This window comes from Solanum tuberosum, unplaced genomic scaffold, assembly GCF_000226075.1.
Source record: "Solanum tuberosum cultivar DM 1-3 516 R44 unplaced genomic scaffold, SolTub_3.0 scf00127, whole genome shotgun sequence".
NCBI classification, from domain to species: domain Eukaryota; kingdom Viridiplantae; phylum Streptophyta; class Magnoliopsida; order Solanales; family Solanaceae; genus Solanum; species Solanum tuberosum.
Window position 1 is genome coordinate 773957 of NW_006239058.1, and position 15368 is coordinate 789324.

The 15368-nt window shown below is 33.9% G+C and overlaps 1 protein-coding gene across 1 annotated transcript; it reads right to left on the reverse strand.

The window, feature by feature from the left end:
• Positions 1-21: 21 nt before the first annotated feature.
• Positions 22-9911, reverse strand: LOC102588806 (phosphoglucan phosphatase DSP4, amyloplastic-like). The gene is made up of 14 exons (XM_006351421.2): positions 9759-9911; positions 9612-9681; positions 7443-7487; positions 7133-7226; positions 6437-6513; positions 6283-6359; positions 6096-6176; positions 5327-5459; positions 3314-3373; positions 2874-2930; positions 2011-2106; positions 1452-1511; positions 793-900; positions 22-343 (listed from the first exon to the last, which is right to left on the reverse strand). Exons 1-14 carry the CDS (start codon positions 9782-9784, stop codon positions 209-211), a joined length of 1119 nt encoding a protein of 372 aa, XP_006351483.1. The 5' UTR covers positions 9785-9911; the 3' UTR covers positions 22-208.
• Between the last annotated feature and the right edge of the window lie 5457 nt (positions 9912-15368).

A 15368-nucleotide genomic window follows, 5' to 3' on the forward strand; every position in this document is an offset into this window, starting at 1 on the left:
CCCCCACAAAGAGAGACATGAAAGAAGAAGATGGAGCATGTTACTTCATTACAACATTTCATTCCTTGTAAACGTATCATACAACTCTTATTGATACTACAAACAACTACATCCTAATTACACTGCATGAGTTATAGCAGATTATTGGCTTTGTTTACAATTATACACTTATAATTGTAAGTAATAATATGCTGTGCGTTCACTTCCTTCATTCTACATCTGCATAACCTTCGAGAAATTGTCCGATTATGAGCCCTTCGTATGAAGTAAGATCAGGGTCATCACCGGAGAACCTCTTCCGTATTGCTGCACTGGTGATGTTGTCTGGAGTTTCATCAAGAACCTGATGGAACATCCAAGTTGAACATTAGAGGTAAGAGATGATTTTTGTGAAGCCAAAGAATCGCAACTCTAGATTGAACGGTACGTGTAAAAATTAGACATAAAGGCTAAACACCTTCGCTGTAGCACAATGAGATGTCCAGTGATAAGTATGGATAACACTTCTATCTAGTTTTTAGTTGCTGATCTGCGTTTATGTCTTGTTCCTCGGAAAAAGACATTTTGACAGGAGTATGAAAGAAACAACAACAACAACAACCCAATATAGTCCCACAAGTGGGATCTGGGGTGGGTGGAGTGTACGTAGACCTTACCCCTACCTTGTCAGTTAGAGATATTGTTACATGCGAAAGACCCTCATTGGCATAACTAAGGGCATAAGTAAGACGAAACGACAGGAGAAAGGCATGAGACCTCTCTCTCCACAATCAAGTGGAATTAGTTCCTTACCTCTACATAGTTGTTGACATATCCATCTTTGTTGGGAGAAGTGATCGGCTCAAATTCATTGCATATCCATTCACCGTCAACAATGTACTTGTATTCATAGTGTCCTTCCTGTAAATATAGAAGAGGCGGCTTTAGGATTTGAAGCTTATGGATTCCCAGTGATAAAAAATTATTCAAAAGAACTTTATTGTATGTGCCCCAAAGGAATCGAACACCTCATCAAAGAGGGTAGCAAAAATTCAACAAGTTCCATTTCTATCACTAGACCAAGAGACTACTTTGTTAATGAGGTCCCAATGAATATTTCTTATATACTTAGTAGATTTTTTAACATAAATACAAAATATGCATGAAAGTTATTGAGTTCCTGGGAACCCACTCCCACCACCCTAGATCCGCCCCTGATAGAGAAGACACTCGGATTGACAATCTTTACGAAACATTTGTTGTATGTTCTCCAATTAATTTATAACAATTTCTTTAGATTGTTAATCCTTGGTAATATAAGGGAATGAAGCATATGTGAAACACAAAATGTGGAGTCCAAGATATATATTAAGATCATAAAACTGATATTACTTTCCAATTATGTTTCTATATAATTTTCCATCTTGAAAGAAAAAGGAAGAAACACTGCAAGCCTAAAACAACATACTTACTGGTAACTCCCTCTGGAGAGTCCACAAACCTTGTTCCTTGTCAAATTTTAAGGGTATTCTCTGAAAAACATTAAAGAGTTTTTAAATCAGCTCCAATATTAAGCATGAAATAAAGCAGAGTTGCATCAAATTGAGAAGAATAGTTTATGAAATTTCTTTACGAATATGTAAAAGGCAATAAAACACTACAATAAAGGAAACCCGTTGTTCATATTCCTGAATATTCTTTCCTAAAGTAGCAAGAGCTTTTACCAAAATGACGACAGGGAGTGTGGTTGTTATAAAATAGTTCTACCTGTATCCAATGCATTGGTCTTTGGTAATTTAAAAGACTAACATTATCGAGACAATTTTCTCAAAAATAAACAGCAACACTCATCTGACAATTTATGTTTTCTATTATTGTTTTTAAAACAGTAATAGTATATCATAGTGCCTCCACTGAAATATATTAATCAGGTTATGGGCAATCGACGGTTGAAATTTGAAAATGATGAACTTCAGTATATTATGGGCAGCTGAAAAAACCATAAAACATTCTGAAGAACGTGACTATTACCTGCCACCAGCCAATATCAAGTCCAGATAATTCCACTGTAGTACAATTATCACCACGCCATGTCAACGTGACAGGCGTCTTTTTAAGGCCTGTAAGCTTTAAACAGGAAGATACTCGAGTCATGAACAGAAAAGCATATATGAGAATAACCGTCTATCATAATTAGAAAGCATGCAGAATGTGTAATGAAAACAAGTACAGGGATAAACCACCACAATCTTCCAATATTTCCCAGTTCGACTACAATCACAAGAGATGCATCCCTTTATAGAAAACAAATGTACAAGTGAGCACGGCAAAGAATACGTGGGAAAGCATGGATTGCATCTCTTCTTCAATTTCCAAAAGTTGTTAAAGGGAGAAAAACTTGTTTTTTTGTTCATTTTCGTACCCTATTAAAATTTTACTATCAACCAACAAGGTGAAATAGACTCATATGTAGAATAATCAATTAATTACAATGTAGCAACTCAAGAGTTCTTGTACACAGTTACACAAAATATTGACATATTTGAGAGGACAAAAAGAAAATTTAGATGTATTCGGTATTTGGAGTAGGTAATGCCATTGAAGACAATCTGCTAAAAATAGAATACCTTTCAGGTTTAGAGGTACACTAGGATTCTTAGTAGAGATACAGTATCTACTGGTATTGGTTTTTATTAAAATATTGACCTTTCAACAAAGTATGTTGTGGTCAGCTATAAGTAATGATATCGATCCTAACTAACAATATAAATTTCCAATTCACTTTATTAAGTGACAAACTGCAATACATATACCATGCACGCACCCCACATCAACTCCAAAAGTCACAAGGGAATTATGGAATGATAAATTGTTAAAACGATAATGGAACTCACGATGTCTGCTGTGGCACTTTTGATGGCATCTAGGTTCGGAAAGCAGGGACGTTTGCTCTGCAACAAGATACAAAAAGACATGGTCAAGATACACAAAAAGATATTAAACATGGATTACTATATCTTCAACTGGAAATAATCAGCTTTAAAACTTTGCTACAGATGCGACCGCATAAACTCTTTAAGGTGATGGCTTAAAATTTTTAAAAAAACATGAACTCTTTATCCAGGTCACCGCCATAAAGATTTTTGGTGCAAAGACCACAAGAAGATCATCTTTAACAGATGATATCAACTTCAAAAAGATGAGATCTTCTTCCTCACGGACCATAATTCATGGTAAATATTCTCAAAGAGCACTTGGTGTAATAGAAAGCCAGAGAGAAGTAATAATATTTTCAAAAAGTGAAACTACATAACCATAATAGAGGGAAAATTACCATGAGTAAACTGACAGCGTCAGTAAGCTTATAGCATTGAACCCAGAACATATATGTCAACTGCAGTTCAAAGTTCCAAAAAGAATATAAGTTCAGTCACAATGTAGCTTAAATTAATAGAAAAAAAATTCCAACTAATCGTGACTGCATTTCAAGTCCAAGACACTTATTCAAATAAGAAATTACAAGATAAATTTGATAAATAAAACAACATAGTGTTCCAGGAAGGTGCATATCTGTAGAAATCTGACAGATTGCAATAACTTATCAAAGATCGCTTTCTCCTTAAGTACTACAATCACACATTGTTTTGTTTGCAACTTGCAAGCAAACCCAAAAAGTACCATGCCCGCTAAGAATTGTTATGAGTCGTAAGCAAGGTGAAAGTAAATAATGTGTCCTCTCTAACTGCTTAAACATTTCAATGAGGTGATCACACCGTTCAACACATACAATTGACCAATGTTTTAATTTGGAGTATGACCAGCAATTGAATGGTCTGTTCTCCTACTTGTTTTTCACTTCCCCTTGCTTAATTGTACCTGCAGCCAGCAAACACCAGATATGCCATTGTCCAAGGCAACAAATCATCACCCTACATCTTTGAAGCCTAGAAGAATCCAGAACATGAACCAATGCACACAGAAGGGATCCAGACATTGATGAAATTTTGGAGATTTTCTCCACTGCACTACTACTCCATTACCAACACGACAAAGTGGCAAAAAACACAAGAACAAATGCAAGTAACAATCACCACATCATTATTATAGAGCGGCCACAATGGACTTCTAAGCACAAAGCGAAGGCACTGGACTGCTAATTATGAACCAAAGAAAACACAGAATCTGCTCAAATTCACAATTTGGATCAGGTAATTTTTTTAATTGAAGCTGAAAGTTAGAGATGGGTACGGAAAGTGTTAGGACTGGGATTTGGAGATGAGAGGAGAGTAGAGTGCAGAAGGAAACTATTTACCATGGAGTTTGATTCTATTATTGCAAGCAGGGGTGGAGCCAGCATATTGTGAGGGGGTTCATCCAAACCCCATTTTATGTGGCACCCTTTCTTTTTTAGTCCGTCCCAAAAAAAGTGTCACCTTACTATAATTAGAAACAATTTAACTTTAAAATTCTCCTTTACCCTAATGAAATGAATCTTAACCACACAAATATCTAAGGATTGTTTTACACCACAAGTTTCAAAAGTCTTTCTTTCTTGTTAAACGCCATGCCAAGTCAAATGAAGCCACATAAAATAAGATGGAGGGAGTACTGTTTATATATGGTTAAAATTATTTTTTATGTATATATAGTAGATGTCGAACCCCTTTGGTTAGTTCGTGTGTTTACTTCTTCAAATTTTGAACCCTCTTATTAAAAATCCTAGTTCTGTTTAGTTCTGCAATTCCCAAAGGCAGCAATGAGTGGTAAATTTGGAAAGGAATGGTCGGCAGTAATTCAGGCACAAAGATTGAGAGGAGGTTCAGGTGACACAGCATGTTGGAGAGGAAGAGGCAGGGAATGAAGTGAGAGAAACAGAGACTATCAACAGGAAAAGACTGCTAATCTATTGATAATTATGTATGAAGCTCAATTATTCAGACAAGAAGAAATTGACTGTATATTTCATATTGAAGAGGATGTAGGCCATTATAGTTATTTAGGGTCTTGCATTTAACTTTTAAGTACAAAAAACATATATTAGTGCATCAACGACACTCTTAAAGAATTAAAACAAACAAGCTCAAGTAAATCATATTAGAGGTACAAGTAATAAGAACATACTATGTAGCCCTAGGAAGAAAAAGTTGCACATGATTAGTTGAAATCATTTTGAAGAAAGCACACAGTGTTATATAATAATAATAGCAAAAAAACAAGGACTAGCTATAGTTATAGCAACCTTCTTCTATTCGACAACACAACTTAAGATCTTCCCAGAAGCCAGACAAATAAGTAATTCAATGCAATTACATCCATCACATGACACAAAGAAGCTCAAAGCACATACCGCAACTGCAGGTGCTCTGCCAAGTCCAGCTGTGCAGTGTATATAAGTCACACCCCCATTTCTATTGATGGCATTGTTCAGTTTTCTTATTACGGCTGGAAGCCTCAATCTCAAATCAAATGCATCAAAATCCCTGCTTCATCAAGTATCAACACACTTACGAGAATAAAATAATCTTACACTGTATAATTTTATTTTACAAGTCTAGTAGACATAATGTACTTATCACGAAAAGCGCATACACCCTTGCAAGTATATTTAGCAGTCATAATAAGAAGTTTAACAAGTTTGGTATCTGTAAAAGATTTTCCGCAACTTCCCACCCAGCAACAAGGAAACAAAGAAGTATGTTTACCTTTAGTAATTACATTTCTTGTAATTGAAGGAAGAAAAGGAATTGATTCATGGGCTATATAATCCATAATAAATCTTTTGCACATGAATGCAAAACTTAGCCTAGTAATAGATGTTCTCTTTCTTGTCCTTTAAATGTGCATACTCATGTCCCTAATAACCTGTTATTTCATGTTCAAACCAACTCTAATCTTTGATTTATTTCCTTTTAGAACTAAAAAGTTACAGAAAGAAAAACAGTCTTTCTCAATTGCATAAACTCCTGCACTATTTGTAACATCAAAGAAGTGATTTTTTTTTAAAAAACAAGAAGTTCTAATGCTACATTAACTGTAAGGTAGAGATAGAAATATATAGAGAGAGAGAGTTACAACCACAAAACAAGGCACTGCTGACTTTTTTCAGTTAAACTAACCTTATTTCGGCTCGCAAATGTTCAATATCACCACATTTGTTGGCATATTCACAAATTGCTTCGATATCAACCCCAAAATATCTAGAAAACACTAATTAAGGACTTGTAAAAAATGTCTTAGATTGAGGGTGAAACAGATATGTTGATCCGACATGAAATAAATAATCATGACATATTTCATGGATACTCGAGATCTGGATTTTGTTGCAAGCAAAAAATAGTTTTAACTCCAATACTGCGAAGCTTGTCCACATCCTCAGGAGTCTGCCATTTTTTGGGAGGTAAAAAAAAAAAGGAAGTGAAAAGAATGATATGTTTAAAGAAAAGGAATTACTCATTACCTGTAGACATGAACCAACAATCAAATCTGGAAGGATGAAGTTGTAGTTCATTCCTAACTCATGCCTATAGGTTAAGACTGCATTAAGAAAGTCAGGGACGATATGAGTGCCACACGTATTAGTTAGTTAATAGGACTGTGAAAACTTTTCTTGATTAGTTACTCACTAAAAGTGTATGTCACTAAGTTTGATAATCTGAAAGTTATGCTAATACAACTGAATCATGTTTTTACATAGAGCAAACTTGGATTTGCAGTTTGCACAAGAAAGGATGTTTTCCGAATATATTTTCACTTTATTTGAAAATCAATGTTTGGCCAAGAAAATTCTAAATTCAACTTAAAGTTGTATTTCAAATTTGGGAAACAACTTATAACATGTTTTCCAGCTCACTTTTCACTTTTGAAGTTGTATTTAAGTACATTCAAGCATGAACATTATTCCAAATATTTGTTGCAAAAAGTATAACCAAACACAACTCCACCTTCAACTCCAATTCCATAAATTCCAAATGAAGTGAAAAATATTTGGAATTCATGCCCAAACACCTACTTAAGTTTTCTTTGATATGTCAAAGAAACTAATAAGTTTAATAGCTATCCAGTTCAGATCGGAAAAGTATGCAGCAGAAAACTCCTCACCGTAAAAGAACATAAAGTTCACAAAACTAAAAAATGTGTAGGAAGATAGACTAACCAGCTCCCATAGCTGCAGTCATGTCATGACTGTATGTATCAGATTTTCCCGCATCCTTGTCCTTTGCTGTACTAGATTCAGGACCAGATACTACCTAGAAAGAGAGAAAGTAAGCTAATGGCAATTCAGAAATGGATTTCATAGATTAGAGATGGGAAAAAGGAGACACAAAAGCAGGCACATCTTTCGCAATTTAAACTATTAAACCAATTGACATTGAGAGTACCGTGTAGAATTCAAAAACATAAACCCAGAGAAAAGCAAAAGGAAATACTAATGAATGATCATCAATTGTTGTTTCAATTATTACCTGTGCCACAATACTTAGACGCTGTTCAGCAAATTTTGTCATCCCCTGTATACAAAAAAACAATGAGCATGATAAGGTTCAATATTGATCACAACCAGTAGAAAGTACAGATTACTGCTCCTGCCATTTCAATTTGTATGACATTTTCTCTAGGATGTCTCAAAATGCTCGACTCCATTCAATTTATATACCACTTTCTCAACTTTGAAAACATGTTTTCTCTATCAAACTAACTTTACAATTGTAAAGATATGACACCTGGCCTACTTCAACCCCAAAAGCTAGCTCAAGAGGATAGGATTGTCCAAGATCATATAAGTAGACCGTCAGTCCATTCTCCAACTAATGTGAGTCTCTAACCCACTCTAACACCCCCTTCACGTCCAGGCCCAACTGGAGCATAAAACGGGTGTCCAAACGAGGATGGACCCGACTCTGATACAATGTAAAGATATGACATCTGAGCCCAATTCAACCCCAAAAGGTAACTCTTGAGGGGGGGGATTGTCTAAGTTCATATAAGCAAACCCAACCAATGTGGGTCTCTAACCCACTCTAACAACAACCATTACTTCAATATATTATTGTGAATGATATCACACAAAAAATAATACTCACAGTACTAATAGCAAAATGAACAGATCACCTTGCCACACCAAGATTTTTAACGTGGAAAGCACGGGTCAAGAGGAGCAAAGTATAAGATCTTAGGTTCAAGCAAAAACGCTAGGTGATTTCCTCCATCTATCCAACACTTGGTGTACAAAGTTATATGATACTTGTGTTTGTGGGAGGTATCAGTTAACCAACAGATTAATCGAGGTGCATCGGGACGCCACAGTTATAAAGAAAATAGCCTCTTTTTGATTCACACAACTTAATATATTACCCCTCACACTCTTCATTTTTCCTCACACTCACACACTATTTTCTCTCTTTCTCACTGTCTGTGACTTGTTTTTCTGCTTCTTTTGCTTCTGTGCAGTGAAATGAGAAAAAGAGCTACCCCTTTTATAGGGGCAAGACCATGAGCTCCCAAGTAGCAGAGAAACAAAAAGGGAAAATTGCCAAGACTTTCTCGACAACACCAACCAAACTTGGTCCCCAAAGATAATTCCTTTTTCCTATAACTTTAATGTTTGGATCAACTTACATGCATCATGACTAATTCCACAGATATCTACTAGCTCTCACCAACACAAACACCGCATAACTTTGTCCAATCTTTAGAAAAGTAATTTGATTTGGTATGGTCAATTTCTACCAAATGCGGTATCACGACCAGCTTACAGGCAACTCGACTAATTCCACTACCCTGCTACCTCTCACCAACACAGGCACCGAGTAACACTGTCCAATCTTTAAGAAAGCAATTTGATTTGGTATAACCAATTTCTACCAAACGCGTTATTCGGGCCAGCTTGCACGCTCCTCGACTAATTCCACATGTATACTATCTATTATATTAGAATACTTACATTATACTATATATATATATATATATATATATATACACACTTTTGATATAATAATATATACTCAATATACTACTTAATATAATATAATACTTACATTATATTATATATATATACTTCTAATATATACACAATATACTCTCAATTATTTTAGAATACTTTTATTATATTATAAATAAACTTCTAATCTATACACACTGCTACCTTCCACCAACACAAATACCAAGTAACTCTGTCTAATCTTCAAGCAAGTAATTTGATTTGATATAGCCAATTTCCACCAAATGTGGTATCTGGACCAGATCATACCCACCTCGACTAATTTCACATGTACCTGTTACTTCCCCCCTGCACAATATTTGTGTATATATAGTGTATCTCAGCTAACAATATACTTAACTGACTAACAACCTTCTAAACGACCGATTAGCCTTTCTAACTAACTATTAACAACATATGTATATCGGTGTATACACCCAGTATATTCATACTCTTTCCTGGACACACCCCATATAATTTTTCTTCCATATATCACTAATACAACAACAATAACAACAGTTTAATATCACACGTTGGGTGAAGGATAGAATGCAAGATAGAGAAATTGTTTTCGACAGACACTCAATCTAAAGATCACTAATATAATCAAATCAAATCTAATGACAAAATACCCATAAGCGAAAATGATCATTACCAGTGAAACAACAGTGGGAGAAGGCTTTCTTGAATTGCCTGTGAAGCTTCTCAGCGGTAAACCAGAGGATCTGACAACCAAAATTAATGGGGAAAAATGAAAAACAAACAAAATTATAAAAAAAAAACAAATTGATAGAATAAAAACCTGGGAAGATTCTGAAGGCAATTCATTTTGGGAAAATGAATGGATTTGTAGGATAATATGAATCTGATCAAGTGTGATACAGAAATGAGATGAACAATTTTTTAATTCCTTTTTGTTTTTTTTAATCAGTTCAGTCTATTGCATTATATGCTTGTCGCTGATATTTTTTTTTTATTTTTTTTGGCGTTTTATATATGATGGAGTAATTTATGTATATAATATATAGTAATAATTGTTATTAGTAATAGGGAAAAAGTGGAGCAGATATACCCTCAGTTTAAAAAGTGGCTCATATATCTGTTATAGAAATGACTCATATATACCATTTTACTTAACATATTAATATTTAATAAATTAAAAATTCATTTTTTTGGCTTTAATTTAAGAAAATGCCACGTGGCATTTAAAATAACCCCACCTTCCACCATACCCAACCAATCCAATTGGAAACAAAAAACTCCACCCGCTCAAATTAACCTAACTCATTTCATTTTGTTGTTTCCACTCTCCACGCTCAAATGAAACAAAATTTTAAAAATTTTGTGAGGGTTCCGGTGAGCTCTAAACTAGAGCCAATCGGTCTCAAAATTGTTAATTTACGAGGGAAATTAGCATTTTTCACAAACTTCTTTGAAGTAGTAGATAGCTTAGATGATGCCGTAGATTTATTTGGAGTCAATCTTGGAGATGAAATATTAGTGGTTTTATCCCCGAGCTCTTGATAAATGAGAAGCATTTCTGCAGTTCGAGTGATTCTTGAAATATGATTTTAGCTCCGACGTGGAATGTCAATGAGTCATTGATGATTCTGTCACATTTTTGATGTTTCAAACATGTTCATTTCATTACTAAATGATACAGAAGTTGATAAATCCATTACACAAGGCCTAATAAGATTCATCAAAGTTATCATAAACCATTACAATGAACCAAAAGTTTCTTACGCACAAATCACAAATCTGCAACCAAGCCTTGGAATCTAATATTTAGTTTGCAAATTCATAAATATAGTAGTATACATGGGCCATTTTCCCTTCATTGTCATTTGCTTCACTCTTTGCTTCTTTGGAGAATATGACAGATCCGAAGGGTCGAGATTCCCCTCGCATCCCCTTTAAAAGCAATATTCCTGTTTCTTATTCCTTCAAATAATTGAGACCTCTTTTCCATCCTTGTTTCTGTCTCATAATTATTAATCTGTTAGTTAATACAAATAATATTAATTTAATTTTCTCAAATAAAATAGTTAATGACTTGGTATAATTATTTTAAAAAAAATATAACAAGTAAATAAAGAATGTTAGTAGTTAGTTTTAATTTAGAACTTTATTATCTTTTAAATTATTCACGCAACGCGCGGGTACGAATACTAGTTTCTATAACGACAGGAACATATATGAGCTATTTTTTAAATGGAGGGTATATCAACTCCAAATCATAAAGTTCAGGGGTAAATCATGATCTTTAACCTTAGTAATATATACTCCCTCCGTTTCAATATATATGAATTAGTTTGATTTGACACATAGCTTAACCAAAAAAAGAGAGACTATAGAAACTTATGTGTAAAGCAAGTGTTAAATATTTGTGTGACTATAAATCATTTTATTAGAAATAAAATAAATATTTTAAAGTCAAATTATTACTAAATTTTAAAATGCTTCATTTTTTGGGACTAACTAAAAAATAAAGGGGAAAAAGGACAAATATATCCCCGAACTATCGTAAATGGTACGTAGATACCCTTCGTCATACTTTTGGTACATTGGTGCCCCTGCCGTCCAAAAACTAGAGCATATATGCCCTTCACTCTAACGGAAGACTAAATAGGGACACATGGCACAATCTTATCCGTCGATCCGATATTTAATAAATGTCGGGTCGATGGATAAGATTATGAACAGAGGATATCTGCATATCATTTACAATAGTTTGGGATATATTTGTCTTTTTTTCCAAAATAAAGTGACTCGTAATCAGAACTCGAAAGGCACTTTTTCTCGATTCTCTTTATTACCCTTCAGATTATTATTTTTATTTGTTGGAAGCCAGCACGAATTATTTATTTTAAAAAGAGAGAATTCAAAATATTCACGTTTAAAGTGAAAAATGAAAAAGCTAAAGTAATCACTAGTATCATACATGTGATATCCAAATATTAAAAAAGTTAAATATTGAACCATCAACACTTTATGGCAGGAGAAAAGGCTGTGCATTTAATTTAATTTTTTTTATATATACAAGATGGATTTGATAATTCAAATATAGAAATTATAATATAAGAAGATGTTATTTCAAATATAGAAATTATAATATAAGAAGACGTTATTAAGAAATTGGAATTGCTATTAATTTCATTGCTAAAATTTTATTGTTTAATTAGGAGATATTATGTGTTCTTGCGTTAATTGAGGTGTGATGTATCAATCATTCTTCCACGTGTTACGATTTGTTTTATCCAAATATTCAAGTTGTTGTTTTTTAATGTAAATGAATTATTTGATTGAACAAGTATAATTGCATAATTAATCTTTAAATCTAAAGAAAAAAAGGACAAGGAACTTACAGATATTTACATCGTTAGTTGAGGTGTAATGTATCAATCATTCTTCCACGTGTTACGATTTGTTTTATCCAAATATTCAAGTTGTTTTTTAATGTAAATGAATTATTTGATTGAACAAGTATAATTGCATAATTAAATTACTTTTAATTACTAAAAGAAAAAAAGGACAAGGAACTTACAGATATTTACATAAGGCCAAATGGTCTGGTGGACCCTTGTACTTGTATTTGTTTGTATTGTGAACCCTTTTACTTACCCTTTTGTCATATGGACCCCTGAACCCATCCAAACCCAACATTTTAAACACTTTTTTTGATGTGGCATCCTATGTGGAAAGACTCCACATGGAGCGTGTGATACACACAAAGTAAGAGCGTGAGAAGCCTTAAAAAGGCACTAACGGTCAGATTTTGACCTTTAAAGGCCATCTCTTCTTCTTTATTTTCACTCAACACCATTGTTGGACAATTTGAGCTTTTTCCTCCTCTTTTTCTCGATTTTGTCTCTTCAAATTTTTTCTCTTTTATTTTTGGGGCCTTTATTTTTTCCTTTGATCTACTCATCTTTTTTTTGTGTGTGATTCTATTGTATTTTTGTTGGTCTTCACGATGACGGTTCGATGTTGCTACTGTGGAATATATGCTGAACTAAAGACATCAAGAACACCAACTAATCCTGGAAGAATGTTTTGGGGTTGCCAAAAATATTCATCCGGTAATGGGTGTGGTTTCTTCCGATGGGCTGATGCAAATGATTCAACATTGTTTTATTTAAAAATAATTATTGGACTGGTTTAGAGTCGCCACTTAATTTTTAAAGAAAAATTAAGAAAACTGATTTTTCAAACGATAAAAACAGAAAATCGATTGAAAATATTTAAAGAGGGGTTCGAGGTTCCTATTAATATTCTAGGAAGGTTTCTAAAGCACCTAGAACATCCGCTAATGCGGTTATCCGATAATTAACTATTTGACTAATTGATTTTAGAATAAAAGTTTGATTAGTTTAAGACTTTGAATTATTTTTTAGGAGGAAGGTAAATAGTATAAGGGATTACTTAAGGAACATATTTCAAAGTAATTTAAGTAGTAAAATAAGTAAAATCATTTAATTTTTAGAAAATCTCAAAATAACCATCTCTTGGGGAAATTGAATTAGGGAAACCTTAGAATTGACTACAAATAAACAATTAGACAAATACCAAACAGATAAAATAAAGAGAGAGAGAGAGTGTTTTGGGCCCAAGTCTGGTTTTCTGTCTGCCTGGACCAGTACTCGGGCCTGATTTCTGCTTTTTGGGGCCAACGGTCCAACACTTGGTACCTGTCCTAAATTAACACAATAATAATCAAGATAAATGGGCTTTTGGCCCAATAATTACACAAAATACAGAACTGGAAATTTAAGTGGGCTTTTGGCCCCATTCCGCTTCTCGTTGTCACTGCGGGCATATCATTCTTAGACTTTTTAAGTCAAAAAATGTTACTTCTAGCCATTTGGGACTACTGCTGCTACCCGCTACTTGGACTTGGACTCCAAAATTTATCATTTTCAGCTTCTCTTTCCACGACTTTTGTAGAGGTTGACTCGAAAGGGAGAAGAATGCAAGAGATGGTTGGAGTCCAATTAGACTCGAGCAAATATCGCATGTGAAACAGAGAAAAATGGACAAAAGTTAGCACACGTAAATAGCAAACAACATTAAGTTTTTACAACATTTAAACATTGGGATGCAGCTAAATAAAGATACTATGAGTACGAGGAACAAAGGAATAAATCCAAAGCTATTACTAAGTATAATCTTCCAAACGAAAATTAACAAAGAAGCTAACTGGTCGCTGGACCATTTGATTTTGATCTTAAACCACCGTAAAGGCATACTTATAATGACTAAGATTACATTAAACAATAATCTTAACTATCGTCAACTAAATAAAAATAAAGATAGAGACTTCTCGATTTTATCTTGGTCTTCACCTCTAATAAATTCAAGCTAAATAAAAGAATTACTTCCAGCAGATACAAACTTATTGCTCAAGGAAGCAAATTGACAGTGATATGAAATCAATACGAAACAACACAAACTCAAGGGAAAAAAGTAAACAAAAGCTAAATTTCTAGGATTTTCAGTCCAAAAACTCCAGCCAAAACAATGTGGAGGAGTTTTTGATGCAACAGTTAAAGATTGTGACTTATTGAGACCAAATTAACGACACCAGTTCATGATTCATTCATCAAAATAAAAGATTCTATTATAAAGTAGCAGTTGCTTAAATAGGATACTCAAATTCTAACACGAGGCAAGATCGATTTCATTTAAAGCAATACGTGACTAAACAAGATACTCACATTCAAACACAAGGCGAGTGCAAAAGAGGAAAAGAAATTGAAAGAACGAAAAGATACATGCAAGTAAGAGTAATTTTCGATTTAACTTTGAATCACTGCCTAAGAAAAAACGGTAGAAGAATACCAAAGAAAAGAACATGAGACAACTAGAAAGATTCGTTTTGCACTCAGCTAATCCGAAATGAGAAAATACAACATGAAATATTTGAACTATGAGAAGTTCATGAGATCGGACATGCTCACAAATAAAGCTAAGCTAACTCCAAAACAGAATTTATTCACATATAATACTTATTAACCAGATTTCGACATACGGGGTTAAAATAAAGCTCACACATAAACAGAATATACACAAAAGGAAGAACAGATCATCGACATAACATATAGGAGGACTGGAAATCAAACGAAGCCGAGGAAGACATTACCTCTTTCGGGGCAGCGAACTTGGAACAAAATGATGAGCTAGAAGTGAACTATTCCACCACACAAACACGAACCGGACAGCAAGCGAGAGGCCTTTCTTTCTCTTTTGTATTTCGTATATCCTATAGCTATTTTTCTGTGTTCTTTTCTTTCTCCTTTTAGAATTGCCAACAATTTTTCCAACCTTTCCCTTTGTTTTTCCCAATCCGTTCCTTTTTTAACAATGAATAAATAGGTGGTTTAAATAAGAGGAAGATAGGGCACGACTTTTT

Excerpts from the sequence above, each read along its gene's own strand:
- LOC102588806 (XM_006351421.2), bottom strand. The coding sequence starts at position 9,784 with ATGAATTGCCTTCAGAATCTTCCCAG. Across the intron at positions 7,227-7,442 it reads GTCTAAGTATTGTGGCACAG|GTAGTATCTGGTCCTGAATC; the intron begins GTAATAATTGAA and ends CTCTCTTTCTAG. Across the intron at positions 901-1,451 it reads CTCTCCAGAGGGAGTTACCA|GAAGGACACTATGAATACAA; the intron begins GTAAGTATGTTG and ends CTATATTTACAG.